Here is a 22848-nt window from a genome sequence, read left to right as displayed (position 1 = left end):
GTGTGGGGTCTTTTCTGAGCTCTTGCTCCACCCACTATGCTGTTGTGGGCTATGCTCCCTCTTATCTGACCAGTCCCTAAGCAGCATCTCTTTGCCTGGTCTCCCAAGTTCATTCCTATATACCTCTTTTTGGTATTCCCACAATGTATTAACTCCCTCATTGATCCAGAGAGCACAGATCATTGGTCTCTTACTTTGGTTTTGATGGAAGTTAGAAAATCTTTCGTGATTATTTTTTCCTGAATGTACCTGCTGACTTCAACCCTCTTCCAAATCACTTATGAAAAAGATGTAGAAGGGGAAGGAGAGGGAAGTGAATGCTTTTTAGAAAAATATAGGACCGTGACAACAGTTTTGCAAGCCCAGAAATCTGTCTCTAGTTCTCCCTCCCCCATTTCCTATATATTCCTTCTGTGCAAACTTGTACAGTCAGCATTATTTAAGAAAGAAATTGGGGAGGGAGGAGGGAGAAGAAATAATAGGAAGGAACAGTGGCAGCAAAGAACATGTTGCAACGCACAAGAAGGGGAAGTACAGAGCCCAAACTCAAAAGGACGTACATCCTTTATTTTGTAACTCATGCTAAAGGAATGGTCTAAATAATGAGAAATGGCACTGCCTTATTCCAAGCAAAATAGACTTGACATGTTTCTTTCTTTGAATTTTGTTGGGAAAGGAGGGGAGCAGATTCCTTTCAGCATCAATTGGCCTGTTTATAGAAGGAAGAGTACAGTATAAATAAAAAAGGAACATAGACAGCCATTACTGCTGATGCAACTGGAAATAACTGTTTACATGTTTATAGATATGGAATGTGGGCTTTTAAAGAGGACAGATCCACAGATTAATGTCAGCAGGGCAAAAGCGTTGGCTATCTCTTATCAAAGGCATTGAAAGAATTCAAAGGAGTGATATGCAAATAGTTTATCTCTCACTAAGCGAATGCTTACAAATAGTGGGAATGTTACAGAAATCTGTCCAACAAAATGGATTGCAGCTGAAAGGGCAGGCAAACACCAACCCAGTAATCCTTTCTCTTAACCTCAGCTTTCCTTATGCCACTCTGTCCCTTTGCTGCTCAAGTGTAGCATGACAGTCTCTTCTGCCCCTTTCTTGTGGATAAGCAAACGTCACAAATAACTCTATCAACCAAATGGGAACCATCTTAGTTACAAACAGTCAAGCCCAAAAGCAAAGCAATAGATTTACTTATCCAATCATGCACTGATTTTCTTCTAATCTTTCCAAGCCCATGCAGTTGTGTGTAGCCTATGTCTTTCACTTTTTCTAGGCTGCTTCCCACCATAGGTTTGTTGAATGACCCTTTTGTCTACCCAAACTTCTCTTGGTGTCCATTTTCTGTTACCTCTGGTTCTATTTAGACCAGCGGTCCCCAACCTTTACGGCTTGGTGGCCCAGCCGGGGGGGGGGGGAGGTAGAGAGAGGAACTGGTCCACAGAAGCGGCAAGCTTGTGCACACAAGTTGAGCTGTGTATGTGCATGTGCTGGCAAGCCACTTGTGCAGCCCAGAACCGAACAGGCCACAGCCCGGTAGTGGGCTGCGGACCAGGGTTGGGGACCCCTGACTTAGACCATCAGTGCCAACTTGTTGCTCATTGCAGTCATTTTGGGGCATCCATAAGGAAGGCAGAAAAATTCCAGATAACATCTGTGTGATCAAAGCCTGTCAGAAAAAAGAGAGGGGGGTTCAACCATGTATCTGTAGATGCCATCTTGATTTTTTCACTCCTCCCCTTTAATAGGCATCCAAATTAAAGCATTGCAAAAAAGATTCAATTATCAGACTTGTATCCCACCTTTTCTCCAGGAGTTCACATTAGTATATATAACACTACATGTAGTCCTCAACCTATGACCATTTGTTCAGCAACTGTTTTTTCCTTATACTGTAAGGCAGTGATGGTGAACCTTTTAGAGACCGAGTGCCCAAACTGCAACCCAAAACCCACTTATGTATCATGTGGTGTCGGGTGGGGTATGGCCCATTGTGTGGGCGTGGCTGCGGTGGTAACGGCAAACTGGGTGGGACTAAAAAGTTCAAGTCAATTCCAACTTTGCGAGATTTTTTTTTCCCCCACGAGAAGTTGAAATTGATTGATTTTTTTTTTGCATACGGCGGTGGAGGCCTAAAGCAAAAAGGTTTTATAAAACCCAGCTGAAGGCCTATGACTGGGGCGACGGCATGCGTGCCCACAGAGACGGCTTTGTGTGCCACCTGTGGCACGCGTGCCATAGGTTCGCCACCACGGCTATAAGGCATTGCTAAATTGCAATGTTTAACATTGTAGCTGCTCCAAAGATATGTGAAGCAACATAGCAGCTAGGACAGTGCCTAGGGCAATATACAAAAGACGTATAGGCCAGTTAACTTCAAGAATTTTTTACTCAGCTGCATTAAAAACTAAGAATTTGAGGAAGCATATAAAACAGAAAAAAGAATGAGTGAGAGTTGGAGGGGAGGCACTCTACCTGATTTCATCCAATTTTGTACATAGTAGAAAGACGAAAAAACTCAAACGGCCAACTTTCTGTTTGAAGACCTCAAGTGGGGCAGATACTTACATATCCTGCCTCACGCATTACTTTTCATTCTGTAAAGTTCTCCTCTCTCTTTTCCAAGATTTCACTGACTCCATCCAACCACAACCTTTTTAGCCATCCCCTTTCTTTCAACTCATTTCATCTTCCTTCATATAATATTTGTTTTGCAATGTCATTCTCTCTATACATCTAAACCAGAGTTCCCCAACCTTTCTGGTTTTGCGGACCAGCCGGGGGGAAGGGGGGAGAAGCAGCGGCACAGGAGGAGGGATGGTTCTGTGCAAGTGGTGGGCAAGCGCACGCACAACTCCATTTGCGCAAGCACACGCTTGCCTACTGCTCATGCAAATGAGGATGCCCGCATGTGCACGCTCGCTAGCCACTTCCGCTGCTTGGTTCCAAATGGCTCAAGGCCTGGAAATGGGCCTCGGCCTGGGTGTTGGGGACCCCTGATCTAGTATTTATTTTATTTATTTTAATTCCATTTATATCCCGCCCTTCTCCAAAGACTCAGGGCGGCTTACAAGTTTAGCAGTAGCCTTCATTCTATGTATATGCCTGCTTATTAGGGCTTTCACACACCCCCAAGCGGCATTATTACAAAGTCAGCTTAATTGCCCCCAACAATCTGGGTCCTCATTTTACCTACCTGGGAAGGATGGAAGGCTGAGTCAACCTTGAGCCTGGTGGGATGCGAACCTGCACTAATTGCAGGCAGCTGGTGTTACTTAAGGAGGCATTAGCCCACTGCTCCACCAAGGCTCTTTATATCTTTGTTTTATACTAATCACTGTTGCATTCAATCAATATCCATGTATCATCTGTTCCGTTCTTAGCTGAATGTGATGTAAATCCAATAAATGTAGTGTTGCTTTCTTCAACAACAAAAAGTATGTTTTTTCCTTATGGAAGCCATTATATTATGTCCCTCCCCACTTCATCTGCTTTTTTTCTATAATAAATCCCCCAAATCCTCCTTTTGTAGAACATTGTTCTGACATCCCTTCCCCAAACCTTTGCAAAACTTCCTACATCCGTATTCAAACAATGCCTTGAAGCAGACCCAGTACTCCAGATGAGATCTAATCAATGAAGATTAATTCTGTACACTTAGTTCTTCTGGCTTGGAAAACATGATTCTATTAATTGAAGGCTCCAATTACATTTTCTTTTGCAATCATATCATGCTTTAATGTTCAGCTTGTGATAAAACTACAATCCTAAGTTCCTTCTTATATATACAATGATCAGGTTAGGTATCCTCCATCCTATGCCTACTTCTTTTTTTGTCTATGTGTGCACACTTAAGTTCAGAACTCTGTGTTGTGACGTTTAGCCCATCACTGGCAAAATAATGATATCTCATTTTATAAATAACTTGTCTTCCTAGTTCTTCTTTACTTCTGGAGCTTGTGTATGTTTGAATTTGGAAAAAAAAGACATAACTTGACATTTATAATTCCTATTAATATGAAGAAGGGCTGTCAATAACATTTGCTGCTACTGCCGTGTATAACTCATCATTGACTTCTACGACATAAACAGAACTATTCCTCTGAGAGTTACTGTTCACATAACTCTTCATTCTTATCAGATTCGGGGAAGAGCTGGTAGCAGCTACAAGAACCTGGGGCTTAACGAGGAAAAATGATAAAACTCTCCCTTGGGATGACCTTAGCTCCTGGTGACTTCTTGTTCTCTTGGTAACAATTCATTAGTGATTTGCTAGAGTAATTGTCTTCTTTTAAGAAGGGTGACTTCCCATTGTTTCCTACAGGTGTAAACTCCAGTCAAAGTAATAACCAGCTCCAATCCATTTAACCTCTCAAGATCAGCCAGGATTGGTTATGTGCTGACAAATCAGCTGGTTTGTTTAAAGGAGGAAATTTTCCATCTCAATAGTCAAAAGGTTTAAATGCTTCTCTTGCAAACAGAAAAGGTCTGTTGGAGGGCCAAAGGATAAAAGCAAGAACTTAAGAGAATTGTATTGATCATAATAAGATTAGCAGCAGCAGCAGAATTTTACAATAGTTATTACAGAAGGCAGAATCAATTATAAAATTATAAACATAACAGTGGTCTGCAACCTTGACAACTGTAGAATTCTGGGAGCTGAAGTCCACAAGTCTTAAACTGTCGAGGCTGCAGACCCCTGTATTATAGATTATATTTAGGTTACTGCCCTCGTACAATTCACTGTTCATTCTTGCTCCTCTAATGCTTGAACACTCAAAGATTCAAGCCCATCCTCACCACAGAGGTTCCCTCCTAGGTGCCTAGGCCAACTTTTCTCTCTCAACCTAACCTACTTCACAGAACTGTTGTTATTGGGTGAGAAAATAGCAAAAGAAATGCTCCTGAATGAAAAGTGGGATATAAATCTAATATATATACACAGAATGCTATAGGATTATTGTTTTCAACAAGCACTGAAATTAAAGACATATATTGATGATCTCTTAGGCTCCAATTATTTATTTTATTTTTAATCCCATTTATAATTATCTTTAAACACATTATTCAAAATATTTAGCTGTCTAGGGAAGGTTGAGAAAAGTGGACATAAAGAGAAGAGGACAGTCAGTATCAAGGTGGATAAATATTCCAATATTTGGAGCACTATTCCAATATTTGAGAAGCTGCCGCAAAGAACAGGTCATCCTATTTTCCAAAGCACCAGAAGATAGGACAAGAAGCAATGGATGAAAACTAATCAAGGAGATAAGCAACCTAGAACTAAGGAGAATTTTTCTGACAATGAGAACAATTAACCAGTGGAACAGACTGCCTTCAGAAGTTGTGGGGGCTCCATTGTTGGAGGTTTTTAAGAAGAGATTGGACAGCCAGTTGTCCAGAACTGTACAGGGTTTCCTGCTTGTGCAGGGGGCTAGACTAGAAGACATCCAAGATCTTTCCAATTCCGTTAAATTCAGTTATAATGGTAATGGATGCATCATTGGAAGACCCAAAAAACCAGTTTAGGGACAGATCGTCATAGAGAAAATATATGTGGCCTCTACGAGTTGACACCAACTTGATGCATATAACCAATCAATCAATTTATGATCTCTGAAGTTCTAGCTTGGCACAAAATTCCAGGATCTTGGGACCTTTTCATCTATTCTAATAGCTGGGTCCCCCACTAAATCAGCTAGTCTTGAGTCCATGACAAACCAGCATATTTACTCCCAGCTAACATGGATGAACCGCACTGCACAAAAGACTGAAGCATTCAACTTTGAGCCAAAGAAAGCGTGGACTAAAATGGGTTTTGTTATTTAATATGCATGATTTGTTTAAATGTAAAAAGTAGACACTGCATTACATTGTTGAGTTCATAGGAAGCGGGGATGTAGAAATCAACTTTTTTCATTCCTGCTGTCATTCGGAGAAAAATTTCTTACATGGCCTTCCCATCTGCTGCACATCTTTTTTTTTTAAAAAAATCACTTATACACACACAAATATGCATTCTGACTACAACTTTAATTAAATCTAAAGATGCTTTAAACAGCATATCTCAGATGTCCCCCACATGAGACGCACATTTTGCCTGCAGAAGATTCTAGGTTCAGTTCTGCCAGTTCTAAGTCAGACTGGTGAAGTTCAGAGAAAAGATACCCTGCAGGTCTGCTGACAGTGTGGGCAGAATTCAGTGTGGGCAGGACTAAGCTGTAAGGGCTAAAAATATCACATACAAGAAACACTTATTGGATTGCAGTTTAGGTCTATGTAAAAGCAACGATGACAATCCTTGCTATGTCTGTATTTTAATATCTCTGCTGTCTGAGTTGCAGTGGTTAATGTTTGGCTTCCAGGTGTAATTCAAGGTGCTAGTTATTATATATAGCAAAGGGCACTTATATCCGAAGGACTGACTATTCTTGTAATGTCTGTCAGTTTTATGCAATCCCGTACAGTTTGTTTGCTTTGGGTCCTACCAATTAAGCAATCATTCAGTGGGACCCAGAGGACAGATGGATGTTCTCAGTTGTGGAATCTGCTCTTAGAAACAATATCCTTTTGTAGATCCCTGTGACCCTTATATTGTCCACCTTCAAGCACTTTTTACAAAAACTAACTTTTTTGCAGGTCTTGGGTTGGATATATGGAAGAACTCTAGGAATTTTAAGGAATTTGGACATTTTCTTTTTTGCTTGCAGAATGGACATAATTTGTACTGCTAGAGTCATTTTGCATTTATTGCAGTTACAAATTTTGTAAATATTTGTAATATAAATAAATAAAATATCAATTGAACTATCCACTAGGTCACCAGGATTTTCTTCCTGGCTAGTTATATACAGTAACACACTCTTCAAAGTATTTGTGAAGTGAGGAGGGTGCCTTCAAATCATTTTTTGAATCCTGGCAACTGCCTTGTCTAGCCTCTACTATTCTTGGCAAGATTTTTCAGAAGTGCTTTGCCATTGCTCTTTTTCTAAGGCTAAGAGAAAGCGATTGGCCCAAGGTTACCAGCTGGCTTTGTACTCAAGGCAGGACTAGAATTCACAGTCTCCCAGTGTCTAGTCTGATGCCTTAACCACTATCCGAAACCGGCTCTCTTTGTGAAGTTATAAAAATTGAATTGCATTTCCCATTTAGGTGACTGCTCATCCAGTTTAAAGAGATCCTTCCAAAGCTCTTGATAGATACTATTAGTTTTCTGTTCTCTGAATATATGGTATCACTGACACCTTAGCCAGTTTACTACATGTCCTGAAGTCAAGAAAATTTATGAACAGATCCTTCAAGGACTGCATTTCATTCTTTCTTCCCCTGACAAAATTGCCCATTCTGTTTTTAACCAGTTAGTGAGACATTAAAGTCTTCTTAGATAACGGCTTTTAAGTTTAGTCAATAACTTTTCATAGGGAACGTTTGTTGGGGAATTTTTGGAAATCCAAGCACACAGCACTGACACAGTCACATTCATCCTGGATGCCTACTGATATTCAAACATTTTCAGGTGGAGTGGGATTTATTTTTATAAAATTCATATTGATTTTCCTTCAGCAAAGCTTGTTCCTCTATATATTTAGCTATTTTTTCTTTGATGACCTTTTCCAATTAGCCAGAAAATACTTTGAGCTGACCACTCTATCATTTCTCAAGTCTCCTCTTGGTCCCTTTTTGTTAAAATGGCTTCTTTCCAGTCTCATTTCATTGAGGCCAATTTGAGGGACAAGTTATATATCTTGACTAAGTGGTCAGCAATTTCTAATGTCAATGATCTGGAGAGTACACTTTATGTTTGTAAACTCGTATTTTATTGTTAGAGATGATCATTCTATTTGTTTTTAAAAATGTACTCTTTTCCAGAACAAAATTCTTATTACAGGTAATCCTCGACTATGCAAAAACATGACAGCTCTAAAAAAAGTGACTTTCAACTGGGTCCTCACACTTACAACCACTGTAGCATCCCCATGGTCATGTGATCAAAACTTGGTTACTTGGCAACTGACATGTAGTTATGATGGTTGCACCATCCCAGGGTGATGTGATCACCATTTGTGACCCCACGGGGCTTCTAAGAAGGAAAATCAATGAGGGAAGCCGGATTCACTTAATGACTATAAGATTTGCTTAATGACCATGGCAAAAAAAGTTTGTAAGATTGGCCATGACTTTAACAACTCTATTGCTTAGCAGTGGAATTTCTGGTCCCAACTGTGGTTGTAAGTTGAGGACTACCTGTACCATCAAATAATGCACCTGCTCGTTTTAAGGGAATTTGCTTTGCTTGCTGCAATAATACTAAATTTAGAGTCAGCAGGTGCCTTACTAAAGGCTTTTCCCAATCTGGCTATGTACTTACCTTTGGGTTGGTAGAATATGATAGAATTCTGTTTCAAGTCACTGCAGTTACTTGATTTGTTGGGGGCAATAAGCTGACTTTGTAATAATGCCGCTTGGGGGGGGGGAGCCCTAATAAGCAGGCATATACATAGAATGAAGGCTATTGCTAAGCACATTGGTTTGTGCTTAAATTGTAAGCCGCCCTGAGTCTTCGGAGAAGGGCGGGATATAAATGGGATTAAAATAAAATAAAATAAAAATTGCTTCTGAGGTAATGGGAAGACAAAACAACAGGTTTGACCCTCCCTGAGGCCATCTTAGGACAGTGTCTGAAAAAGAAAGAGAATTACCTACACTATTAAGTATATGACATAAGTCTCTTGCCCTCCTGGGCTAGGACAAGTTGAAATAATTGCTGTGGGGATGTCGGGATAAAAGAGAGGTTTTCACGGTATGTTCCTCCTGGGGTTAGGTGGGGAAAAACCCTGTGTTACACCGAGAGGGCAAGTGGTTTATTATCTTGTGAGGTTTTCTTAAACACCAAACAAAATAATGGTATGAATTTTAAATCATGGCTGTTGTTTTTCAGAATTGTCTCTTTAAAGAACAAGTCTTTATGATTTTCACTTTTTAGGCCAGGGACAAGAGAGAGAGAAACTAGAGTGGTAAGCCTGACATCTGTAATTCAGTTGCACTTTTAAAGAAGTCTTTGATCCAGAACAGATAAAGCAAAACTAGAACAACCAGGCAAATCCAAAAAAGTCTAAAGAGGAAAATGTATCATTGTTGGATTATTTCCTTCAGTTTCCTTCTGGTATTTTTAACTGCTTTTTTCCCATTTATTTTGCTAACTTCTACATTGATTGTGCATGCTAACACTTCTTCTGGTGTACCGAAAACAGCAAAGTTTGCTTGGTACCACTGGAAAAAATGTTCTGTATTATTCTCTTTATTTCTCTCTAGCATTAGTACTAAAACTATTCCAATTCATCTGGTTCCCCCCCCCCCATTTCAGCAACATCTTTGAAGACAAAGATATCCACTGCAGTTTGGTTCATCTCTTTTGTCTTTGAACATATTTACATCCTCTCTTTTACATTACTAGCACCCTAAGGCAGTAAACCATAACCAAATACAATAATTAGAAACATATAAGCCAGATAAACAGCAAAACAACCGAAAGAGCACCCACTCAAAAGTAATCTCCCTTCCCCACTCAAGAGTATTCATGTACAAAAGTTTTTTTGTGTGCACATCTCTGAAAATTAAAATACTTTGTCTGGGAAAGATATTCCAAGCTTCAGGACCATAATAAACCTTTATCCTGTCCCAGGTATTTGCCAAAGGCTGCCTGATCTACAAGGAATAGCTGCATATAGGCATTATAGAGAGAAATCAATCTGTTATATATCACGGACCAAAGGCCAAGGGGCTTAAACCCTCATATCAACACATTAAAATGGACTCCAACTTGGCACCAGTCAGAATGGACATCACAAGTTCTCTGTCTATTCAGCTAATAAGATTTATTCTTTTGCCCAAGGCAGGTCACATTACAGCAATTGAGCCTCAATCAGAAAACATTTTGATCATGGGGAGAGTACAAGTAACACTGTGGCGGAGGTACTGAAGCAAGGCCAGCAGAAATTATTTTCTCTTTGGAGACTCACAAAAGTGATTTTGGATCTGGTCATCTGTTATAGACCAACATAATTTGTTGTGAAAATAAAATGAAAGTAAACTACTGCAAATTCTGGAGAAAAGGCAAAATGTAAACCCCACAGATAAATAAAATGAAATTATGTCAGGGAAGAACCAAACAAATCCAACACAATATTGGCTTCTACAGAAACTATAGTTATAAGCAGTGGTATAAGATGATGGTATTAGATCTGTTCCAATGGGAATCTAGAATTTCAAACATATAGATGCCCAAGGTCAGAGGTCCCCAACGTTTACAGCTTGGTGGCCTGGTCAGAGAAGGAGAGAGGGGAACCAGAGAAGGAGAGAGGGGAACCTCCCTGTCTGTCACACAATTCAAGCTGCACGTGCATACTGGCCTGCTGCTCACACAAGTCGAGCTGCGTGCGTACACCTGTGCGCTGGTGCTCGCACATCCCAGTTCCAAACAGGCCGTGGCCTGGTAGTGGCCCACGGTCTGGGGTTTGGGGACCCATGCCTTAAGTTATGTAGCGAAGAAAAAAATGTGGGATATTTAAATGTTAATTTGCTAGGCTTTAGCCTCCCAAAGAAGCCCAACTGGAATCCTTGATGTTTTCTAGTTGCCAGAGGGTGTTACTCTAAGACAGGGGTGGGGAACTGTGGCCCTTTTACAATCTGTGAACTTCAAATCCCAGAATTCCTGAGCCAGCCATGAATTCCTGAGCATGGCTGGTTCAGGAATTCTGAGAGCTGAAGTTCACAGATCGTAAAAGGGCCATTACACCTTGCGTCATGGATGAAGCAAGGTAATAACCAGGTGGAACATTGGACGTGGAACAATTGCTAGAAGAAGCAGAGCAAAATGACAGGTGGTTCTAGTAGGCCCAGTGGCAGCTTCTCTTCTTTTTAGATGGTACCCAAATCTCCAGCTTCAAATCATGCTACCTCCATGGGAATGTTACAAGAAATCTTTGCTTAACAACCACAACTGGGACCAGAAACTTGGTTGTTAAGTAAATTGCTATGTGAAACTGTGAGTGTACTTATAATCTTACTTCAGCTTTCCTTTAGTCTAGTCCCAGAATTCCTGAGCCAACCATGAATTCCTGAGCATGGCTGGCTCAGGAATTCATGAAGACAAAGCCAACAATGGCAGCTTGCAAAAATGGGTATATACTAGCTCCTGGGTCAGAAGTCATGTGCTTCAATATAATATCACAAGCACAACAGAAGACTAGAATTGCCCTCACCTATTGCTTGTGTTCTACCCAAAGACATCTTGATAGTCATTGTGGGAAATAGGCTGCTGGTATGAGAACAAGCAGTGATTTGATTTTGCAAGACTCTTTTTATTTTCTATTTCAGCTAACACTGTTATCTTCTAGGTGTTTTTTGTTCCCAAGGTTTAAAGATAATCTTTTATTGTTATTGGCTATTTTTACTTACTCTTTAGAGTTTGATTTTAGACTATGATTTAATACTTCTTATTTTAGTATGCTGTTAGATAATGTTTATTAATACTGATTGCTCAAAACTATCTCAAAATAAGGAAAGTTCTCAGTTCTTTTATGCCACCCAATTTTGTTCTTGACAACATTTGCAAGAAAACTTTATGTTGATGCTTATATCCTGCTCCACCTATGGCAATGCATAGTCCAATGGACAATAACTACGTTCGCTCTTTGGCTTATTTTGATCCCATTATATCAGATATGTGTTACTCTTTGAATACATTATTTAATATTTCAATTTATATTCCACCTTTTTTAGCCATAGGCCTCCTAGGAACTACACATTACAAAACTAAGAATTATATATATGAATTAATTAAACATGCCACATTTCCTGAGAATCCCTCTCTTATACAACTGTAGGAGCTTTGTGCTTATAGTTGGTCACCCTTGTTTTATCAAGACACTATTGAAGACACAATAACAATTTCCAGATCACTCTGAAGCAATTAGCCTTCAACTACTCTTCCAAAGCATTTAATACATTATTGTGAACAGCTACTGAGAGGTGCAAAATTTAATTTCTTAAGCAGAAATTAAAATTGCCTACTCTGAATGAAGTATAATTGGCTGGTAACTGATTTATACATTTTAGAATCATTGGAAGGGACAGAGATTTTCTTGTCCAACTTCTGATCAAGTACAAATTTACTAATGTAACCTGTTATTACCTGAGAATATCTCCACTTCTGGCATTTGATACTTGCTGGTTCAGGCAAATGAGGCATCATGGCTTTCAATTCATTTATAATCAACTGCTGGACTTTTTCTTTGTCCCATTCTAAATGTTGAGTTCCAAAAGACACAGTGGTATGAACAACAACAGATGGACCAACGTCAGGTGATTCTGTAATAGACAAAGCAGGATGATGTCTACAGTTGGCATCAATGACCTCCTCCCTTACGGATCTTTTATGTTCAAAATTAGATGATTTAATCAAGGATATCTCTTCATCTAGGAAAGGATGATAACTAAGAAAAATGTACTGCTATTGCTAATGAGATTTGGTTAGACTTACCGGTCCTCAATTTATGACCCCTTGTTTAATAATGGTTCTAAAGTTATAAAAGCTTCAGAAAAAGTGACTAATGATCTGTCCTCAAAATTATGATTCTTACACCACCCCTATGACCATGTGATCCTAGATTCAGGCTCTTCGCAACTGGATCACATTTATGATAATTGCAGCATGTTGCAGTCACATGATCACAAATTGCGACCTTCTCAGCTGGTTTCCAACAAAGTCAATTGGGGAAGACAAGTTTACTTAACAACTGTGTGATTCATTTAATAACCATGTGATTATCTTAACAACTGCATTGTTTAGTGATCAAAATTCTGGTCCCAACTGTGGTTGTAAGTCAGGGAACTACCCCCAGTGGTGGGATTCAGCTGGTTCGCATGACTTTGGCAGAACCGGTAGCTAATTTTTTGTTGCACAGGCCCAGAATGGACTTCTGGAAGCGGCATCCACACAGAGAACCGGTTGTTCACATATTTGAATCCCATCACTGGACTACTCATATATGTTCTTCTATTACAGAGGATTCCAAGTTGCCTAAACTCCAACATGGTAGGAAAAAGAAATCAAAATAACAGATGACAACGTTATAATTGTTTTGTTTTGAGTCAGTGTTGAAAAGGAAAAGGACAGACAAGCCTCTGCAATTTTCTTCTTAAAATTTTTCAAAGTGGTTTGCCATTGCCTGCTTCCTAGAGCTGAGAGAGCAGGACTCGAATTCATCGTCTCCAGGTTTCTAGCATGATGCCTTAACCAATACACCAAAGTCAGATCACCTGTAACCTAATACAATAATATAGTAACTTCCACACCCAGGAATAACCCTTTCTTTAATAAAACAATAGCACTTTAATTGCATCTCCTGTTCAGTCCAGTCAAGATATATAACTGACATTCTCTCTCTCTCTCTCTCACACACACACACACACCTAGCCCTGTGCTGGTGGATGATTAAAATAGCTTCATTACATGCTAAACAGAAGGGTGAAGGAATAAAAGCATGAGGTGGAGAGTCTCAAACCCACCTTTCCACCACTTCAAAATTACTGACTGAAAATGGAGGAAAGAGAACCATTGTAGAGATAGTCCTTGATATACAGCCATTCAGTGACCTTTGAAGTTGCAATGGCACTGAGAAAACTGTCTTATGATTGGTTTTCACACTTACAACCACAGTCATGTGATCAGAATTCAAGCATTTGGTAACTGGCATGTATTTATGAGAGTTGCACTGTCCTAGGGCCATGTGATTAACATTTGTAACCTTCCCAGATGGCTTCTGACAAGCAAAGTCAATGGGGGAAGCCAGATTTGCTTAATGACTGCATTATTCACTTAACAAGTGCAGTGACTTGCAACTGTGACAACAAAGCTCATAAAAACTCACTTAACAACTGCCTTGTTTAGCAACAGAAATTTTGGGCTCAACTGGGGTTGTAAGTTGAGCATTACCTGTTTCACCTCTCCCAGTCTTCAGTGGCAGTCTGGAAGGATATTATGATTGATGATATTGGAGGCAGCTGAGAGGCCATGTTCAGCCTATTCTGATCCTATCACAGGTTATGTCATGGTTCCAATTAATGAAACAGATCAAAATACACTGCATGATTGTTTATTGCAAAAAATATTATAGACTTTTTTGCAATAAACAATCATGCAGTGTATTTTGATCTGTTTCATTAATTGGAACCATGACATAACCTGTGATAGGATCAGAATAGGCTGAACATGGCCTCTCAGCTTTATAATGAAAACGGAGCATAGGCACTCATGGGTGGATGCCAGAATCTGAATTCTCCTCCCCTTAACACATCAAATCATATAGAATCTCCCTCCCTTGATTGCATGTCATAAATCACATTCACCAATTAGTTTAACACACGAAGTTTCACTTCCCTTCTGAAGCACGCTCTTGTCTTCTCAAAACATCTGGGTTGAATTCCTCCCACTCTTTAGTGATTCAAAGCCAAACCGTTAAACCAAAAGGCTGCCTCTTATATTGTCAGTGCAAAAACATATCAATGTTTGCAGCATTGACAAGTTATTCACACTGTGGGCTCTGCTAGTGTGTACACCCTGACCTGAACCTGGCCTGACTGTAGATTTAACTGTTTAATCTTTTATTTATTTAGTTTTTACCAAAAAAGTATGGAAATTAAATTACAAACTGTGGAGCATTCCCCCGAGAGTCAATGGGTCTGTTGCACAATAAGTGTAATTTATTTTCTTTCTTGAGAACATTTAATTCTTTCACTTGGTTTCATCGGAATTTTAGAATACCTAGAAGTGCCCCACAATAAATCTTCAACTTACACAAAGCCAACAATCAGTGGTTGATGATTTGGTAAAGTGTATGTTTGGCACACATTCCTTTTTTTCACTCAAGCTTCAGTGTGACGTGATTAGTTCTATGTGCAAAAATCCCCCTTCTTTAATACAGCTACAAAAAGCATAGGAACAGGTAGGTAAAATGAGGACCCAGATTGTTGGGGGCAATTAAGCTGACTTTGTAATAATGCCACTTGGGGGTGTGTGTGTGTGAAAGCCCTAACAAGCAGGCATATACATAGAATGAAGGCTACTGCTAAGCTTGTAAGCCGCCCTGAGTCTTCGGAGAAGGGCGGGATATAAATGGAATCAAAATAAATAAATAAAATAAAACTTTCCTGTGCACCTGGTTAATCTAGCTAGTCCCAAGGAAGGCCTGACCAAACCAATTATTCTAAATATTTCAAAGCCTTTAGTGCAGGGGTCTTCAAACTTGGTCCTTTTATGACTTGTGGACTTTTAACTCCCAGAATTCCTCAGCCAGACACTCTGGCTGAGGAATTCTGGCAGTTGAAGTCCACAAGTCATAAAAGGGCCAAGTTTGAAGACCCCCCCCCTGTTCTAGTGGTCTTGCAGGACATAGTTATTTCAAGAGACATGCATGACACTGTAAAGAACCATCAATGTTCACAGGGAAGAATCTTTCTTGCTTATGTAATGTCACCTGGCTCCTGATTCAACTAGTCCAAAATTAGATGAAAGAGTGGTATTACCTAGAATAGGAAAGATAACCTGTCTCCCAAAAGTAGCTCCCAACCTTTTTGTTTACCTCTGATCCCTTTTGGATGGTGCCATTGTACAATTTAATATTACAATGAGGTGAAAAACACTTAAATGCAATGGAACCTTTGATACAGTTCTGAGTAGTAACAACACAGAAAACCTTCCAACCTGTGAGGCCACAGCCCACTCTGGGCCACAGCCATGTGAGTGGCTGGCCAGTGTGTGTGCGCACAGCCCCAAGTGTTTCTGCGAGGGTTGCGGACGCTTGCAGCCCCACTCACATGAACAACGGCTGTTTGAGTGCATGCATGGATTTACCCCTCCCACAAAACCATCCCTTCTTTCCCCCTTCCCCGCCGGCTCCGAGCCGCCAACCCCAAAAGGCTGGGGAACTCTGCTCTCCCTGCCCTGCCCTGCAAATGCTAAATGTTGAAATACAGGCATAGCACGTATGTCTCCATAAACACACACATACTTTTACACCGCAAGTAAAAGATGGTACAGGTAGTCCTCGGCTTACAACAATTTGTTTAGTGACCATTCAATGTTACAATGGCACTGAAAAGTGACTTATGACCATTTTTCACACTTACGACTGTTGCAGCATCCCCGTGGTTATGTGATAAAAATCCGAACCTTTGGCATGTGACTCATATTTACGACGATCACAGCGTCCCAGAGTCACGTGATCCCCTTTTGCGACCTTCTGGCAAGTAAAGTCAATGGGGAAACCAGATTCACGTAACAACTCTGTTACTAATTTAACAACTACAGTGATTCACTTAACAACTGTGGCAAGGAAGGTCATAAAATGGGACAAAACTCACTTACCAAATGCCTTGCTTCGCAACATAAATTTTGGGCTCAATTGTGGTCGTAAGTCGAGGACTACCTGTACTGTTCTTTAATCTACTAGCAAATAATTTAGCAAGCTGAAATGGAACACTATTGAGCTGAGAATTATGTTTTATCTACCTAAGACAGGCACTGGGAACTTCTTTAGTTGTGGTTACAGCCCATGAGTTCCTACCCATGAACTAGGATGAGGGGACACAGATTCTTATCCTTCTCCTAAGCCTAAGGAAATGTATTTGCTTAAATCCAAACACTTTTTTATATCTGTTGCTGGCTACATCACAGCCTAGTTTTCTTCAGGTCACCTGAAGCACCTCTGGACTTAAATTTATGTGTTGTGTCTGGAATTTATGTTCCAATATAGATTTTTCTGTTTTCCCCAAAGGGATATTATAAGGGTAAAGTTGCCCAGGAGCACTGAACCACAGTGAAGTCAGGACTGTTTTCACTAAAATAAATAAAGGATGCTGTGCTCACTCAGCAAAAAGGATTTGCAATTAAAAAACTGTGGGGGGTTTTGGGGCGGCGGCGATGGCAGCAGAGAACTTTCTATGACTTTGGCTGAAATCTAAACTCTTTTCAAATTTATCAGTGAATTTATTGAAGCAAGTTGGCTCTTAAAATTGTGGGTTGGAACTTAACATTCAAAACATATTGAGCAAGATCAGATTTTGAATACAATCACACTACTTTTTAGTCAAATATCATAGCTGAACTCGGAGAACAGTAATCCAGAGAAACATGGAAACAGGCCAAAAGTAAAAGTGATACAACAGAATTACATTTTCTTGTGCTTTGTATATTTGGTACTTTTTCTAAACTTAGCTTAACATAGGTCTCATAAGATTGCAGGCATACAACTCATTCATCATGAGAAAATGTCAAACATGTTTGTCCTTATTTTGGTGTCAAATTGTAAATGGGGCTCAAAGATTTGGTATAATCCCAGTTTGGTTGTGTATATCCACAAGAGATACTAGGAATGAAGCAAACAAACTACTATTCAAGGACCAGGGAGGATTATTTCTCAGACATTAAGTGTTCATGATGCTTAAGAATAACTGCCTTCTCTAGAAGAATGACCCATTCCAAATGGAAAAGTAGTTAATAGAAAAAGTCCATCCAAGTCAGAAAAATAGATACAGCAACTGTGAAGAAGAGAGAGCAGCAATAAAAAAGGACTTCCTCTTTGTTATAGAGAAATTCTGTTCTCAAGGGTCCTTTGCTTATTTATTGCCAGCAAAGGGATTAAAAAAATAAAACCATAATGACTATTCTTTTATCTAAAATGCCTTCAACCTCATTTGCAAAGTCTGTGATGGCTTAGACAGCAGCAGCTAATGAGTCCCCTGAAATCAGATGTTCTTTGCAGGAAAAAATGTACAGAAAAGAAAATTTATTTGTAGATGATTGATACAAAATATGACATGTATGGGAAAATTGCATCCCAAACTCAAAGGACGTAGTGTTGAAAAATATTGCTCTAGAAATTCTGGATCTAATCCTCCCAAGATTCATACTTTAGCTTGGCAACCTATTCAGTTTAACAGCCAGTGTCATGATAAAGCCGGGAGACGCAAGGTTACTGTTTCAGAGCCACAGCATGATGAATCATGATAGTGGCAAAAGGGACTTAAGGAGTTGAGAACAAGTGCCATGAAAGGGCCCTTACCTGCTTGAAAGTGGCTTGTCTACACTGAAATTAAAGTGCTACACAGGCCCTTATACTGAAATGATATAAAGAAGGCTACAGAGAAGGTCAGCTTTAACACCTTCAACCAAACTAGCTACCATAATTCTTCCTAAGCAAGGATAAAGGTCTTTATGAAAGCTGTAAAAGAGATTTTCATACCAATTGGCTGTTACCTTACCGCAGGGGTTTTTAAACCTGGCCCTTTTATGACCTGTGGACTTCAACTCCCAGAATTCCTCAGCCAGGCAGACTGGCTGAGGAATTCTGGGAGTTGAAGTCCACAAGTCATAAAAGAGCCAGGTTTGAAGACCCCTGCCTTGCCTCAATTCCTTCCTCAGGTGTAGTGATAATAGTATTTCTTCAGGATATCAGGGGTCCTCAACCTTGGCAACTTTAGGACTTGTGGATTTCAACTCCCAGAATTCCTCAGCCAGCAAAGCTTCTTATTGGCTATTATTATCCACCCAGCCAGATATCATATAGTTTTTGTCCAGAAATTTTGTCTTGTCACTTTTTTTTAAAGGAATGAAATAAAATGTACACACACACAGAGGCCGCCAGTTTGACACCCCTGGTTTAGATGTTTTAAAAAGTTGAGCAACTTGCCATTATTGAAGTAAATAATTTATAGTCCACATTGAGCAGTAAAATCGGTCTATAGTTCTTAATCTGAGTCAAATAGGAATCTTCTTTTGGTATTAGAGTAATATTTGCTTCCATCTATGTAGTTGGAAGTCTAGCTTCTAATAAAAGTCCATTGCAAACGTCTTTCAGCAGTTCACTTAGTATCTCTTGGAGGTTCTTATATAGCTCCGCCGGAAGCCCATCTGGACCTGGTTTTTTCCCCATTTTTTTCCTTTTTATGGCCTCTGATATTTCCATCGTTGTAACCCTTTCATCTAACATAATTTTAAATGTCTCTGAAATCTTTGGAAAATTATTTTCTTCCAGATATTTTAGTTTTCTCTCTTGAAGTTTCCTCCTTGTCATACAATTCCTTATAGTATTCTTTGATTATCTTTTTTATTTCTTCATTTTTATATTGTAAATGACCTTTCCCATCTAGTAAGTTATGTATCTTTTTTCTTTCTTTCTGTTTTTTAAGTTTATAAGCTAGGCATCTTCCCAGCTTATTAGCATTTTTGAAAAAGTTCTGGTTTGCTCTCTTTTATCTGTTCATATGATTCATAAGTATTTCCAAAATCACTATATTAGAAATGCTTTGATAACACTATGGGAAAAAATTAAAACTAAAATATATATAAAAATTTCAGGGTGGCTATCAATGACGGAAGCTTTCTCACATCCAAATTTGGTAGATTTTGAAAAAAATTGGACATATAGAGATATTTTAAATACTGATGGGACATTAAAATTGAAACAAGAACTGGAAAATCAGGGTATCAACCTGTCATGGTGGGCACAGCTACAAATGCAAAATAGATATGAAAAAGATGTGAAACTGTATAGGTTTTATAAAGAACAAACTGTATTTGATAAGATATTGTTAACCTCTGATGAGAAACTAATTAAGAAAATGTATAATTTTTTGTTAATTTTGGAGATGGAAAGTGAACAAACTAAAGAAACAATGACAAGGTGGGCGAAAAACTTTGGTTATAATATAGAACTAGAAAAATGGCAAAAATTATGGGAGACAAATTATAAATTGACAATGTCAACTGCGTATAAAGAAAATCTATATAAAATGTTTTATAGATGGCACCTGCCACCAGCAAGATTAGCAAAAATGTTTTAAAATATGTCAGATAGATGTTGGAAATGTAAACATAATTCAGGCACGTATTATCGTATCTGGTGGACATGTGGTAAAGCAAAGGCTTATTGGAAAAAAAATACATGTTTGGTTAGAAAAAATGTTGGGAGAACATGTAGTATTTAATCCTGAACTTTTTCTATTAGGTTTAATATCAGAAAAGATTAATAAACAAAGTTTATATTTGGTTCTATACATTACAACAGCAGCAAGAATAACCTTCCTTGCAATACTGGAAAAATGAAGGAATACCATCAGAGGAAGAAGTAATTAAAAAAATATTGGAATGCGCAGAGATGGACAGATTAATTATGAGATTGAAAGATAAAGAAACAGAATACGGTTTAGGTTTAGGTTTATTAAATTTTTATACTGCCCTTCTCCCGAAGGACTCAGGGCGGTGAACAGGGCATATCATAAAACTACAAAAATACAAAAGTTAAAAAAAAGAATTAAATTATTGCCCACAGTAAAAACAATAGAAAATATATATAAATATTAAAACCCTAAATAACTCCCCATCAGGCCAGGCCAGCTTGTTCAAATAAATGGGTCTTTAACCCGCGCCGGAAGGAGCGGAGATCCGGTGCCATCCGGAGCTCAACCGGCAGCTGATTCCACAAAGCCGGAGCGCCCACAGAGAAGGCCCTCCCCCTGGGGGCCACCAGCCGACATTCTCTGACTGGAGGCACCCTGAGGAGGCCCTCTCTGTGGGAACGCACGGGGCGGAGGGGAGTCGACGCCGGCAGCAGGTGGTCCCCGAGGTATTCCGGACCCATGCCATGTAAGGACTTAAAAACCATCACTAAGACCTTGAACCTCACCCGGAAGACAACTGGTAACCAATGCAGCTCGCGGAGCAAAGGTGTAACATGGGAGTACCGGGAAACTCCCAAGACAACTCTCGCGGCCGCATTCTGTACCAGTTGGAGCCTCCGAGTGGTCTTCAAGGGAAGCCCCATGTAGAGAGCATTGCAATAGTCAAGACGAGAGGTCACGAGCGCATGAGTGACCGTACACAGGGCATCCCGGTCTAGATAGGGCCGCAACTGACGCACCAGGCGAACCTGTGCGAAAGCCCCCCTAGTCACGGCTACTACATGATCTTCTAAGGTAAGCCGTGCATCTAGGAGGACTCCCAAGTTGCGAGCCCTATCTACGGGGGGTAAAGACTCACCCCCCATAGAAAGTGATGGAACATTTTGAATGTCCCGGGATGCCGGAATGCACAGCCACTCAGTCTTGTCAGGGTTGAGTTGAAGTCTGTTCCTCCCCATCCAGACCCGAACCGCCTCCAGGCAACGGGACATCACAGCGAGGGCATCACTGGGGTGGTTTGGGGTCGAAATGAAAAGTTGGGTATCATCAGCATATTGATGATACCCAACTCCAAAACCACGAATGATCTCACCCAGCGGTTTCATGTAGATGTTGAACAGGAGAGGCGAGAGAACCGAACCCTGAGGAACTCCACAAATGAGAGACCTAGGGGCCGATCTCTGCCCCCCTGCCAACACCGACTGCGAACGTCCCAGGAGATAGGAGGAGAACCACCGAAGAACTGTGCCTCCCACTCCCAATCCCCTGAGACGCCGCAGCAGGATACCATGGTCGATGGTATCGAAAGCCGCCGAGAGGTCTAATAGGACTAGGACAGAGGAATATCCCCTATCCCGGGCCCTCCAGAGATCATTCACCAGAGCGACCAATGCCGTCTCCGTGCTGTACCCGGGCCTGAAACCCGATTGGTACGGGTCCAGATAATCCGCTTCATCCAGGACCAGAGGGAGCTGATGCGCCACCACACTCTCAACAACCTTCGCAAGAAAGCGAAGGTTGGAGACTGGACGAAAGTTGTTCAAGACAGCTGGGTCCAAGGCAGGCTTCTTGAGGAGAGGTCTCACCACCGCCTCCTTCAAGACGGTGGGGAAATTACCCTCACTCAAAGAAGCAGATATCACCGCCTGGAACCAGCCTCGTGTCCTCTCCCTGGCTGCATAAACCAGCCAGGAAGGGCACGGATCCAATAAACATGTGGTGGAGCTCAACCTCCCCATAATCCTGTCCACTTCATCAGGGGTCACAGAATCAAACTCCTCCCAGATAACATTGACAAGACCGCCCGTGTCCTGATCGTCAGACTCTGCCCAGCTGGAGTCCAAACCGGTCCGAATCCGAGCGATTTTATCTGACAGATGTTGACCAAACTCCTCGGCACGACCCTGCAAGGGATCCTCCCTCACCTCTTGATTAAGAAGGGAGCGAGTCACCCTAAACAGGGCGGCCGGGCGATTATCTGCGGACGCGATGAGGGCAGAGAAGTAATTGCACCTCGCTGCCCTCATTGCTGCGAGATAAGACCTAATATAGGTTCTTAACCGCAACCGGTCGGATTCGGATCGGCTGGACCTCCAGCAGCTCTCTAGGCCCCGTTTCCGACGCTTCATCTCCCGGAGCTCCGCGGAAAACCATGGAGCTCGCTGGGATCTGCGCCGGGTCAGGGGCCGCAAGGGTACAACCCGGTCAAGTGCCTCAGTGGCTGCCCTTTCCCAGGCTTCCACTAAGGCATCCGCCGAGCTGTGAGCAGTGGAGGCAGGTGGGGACCCCAGCGCCGCTTGGAATCTATCAGGATCCATTAAGCGTCTGGGGCGGTACCATCTAATTGGCTCCGTGCCCCCACGGCGGGGGGTGGCAAGACGGAAGACCAGCCGCAGGAGGTGATCGGTCCATGACAGGGGCATAATAAATGGAGAGCCCCCACCAAGATCATCCAACCACCGTCCAGATAAAAAAACCAAGTCAAGAATACTACCAAACCTGGGAGTTATTCTACAAATGGCAAGAAGAAAGAACCAAATATTAGGACTTGACTATGTATTAGCGCTTCTGAACCCAGACTGCATGCTGGTTGAA

General features: G+C 40.8%; 1 protein-coding gene across 2 annotated transcripts in view; it reads right to left on the bottom strand.

Annotated features, from left to right (window-relative positions):
- RNLS (renalase, FAD dependent amine oxidase) overlaps nucleotides 1–22848 on the bottom strand; it is a 159098-nt gene that overhangs the window by 2658 nt on the left and 133592 nt on the right. For both annotated transcript variants that reach the window (XM_081328993.1, XM_081328994.1), the window contains exon 6: nucleotides 12209–12384. In XM_081328993.1, the coding sequence (XP_081185119.1) occupies nucleotides 12209–12384 (176 nt within the window). The remainder of the gene's footprint in view (nucleotides 1–12208; nucleotides 12385–22848) is intronic.

The sequence above is a fragment of the Vipera berus genome (assembly GCF_964194415.1).
Source record: "Vipera berus genome assembly, chromosome: 5".
Taxonomy (NCBI): Eukaryota; Metazoa; Chordata; class Lepidosauria; order Squamata; family Viperidae; genus Vipera; species Vipera berus.
Note: the sequence above shows the minus strand (reverse complement) of the source record. Positions and strands in the feature narration are given on the sequence as shown.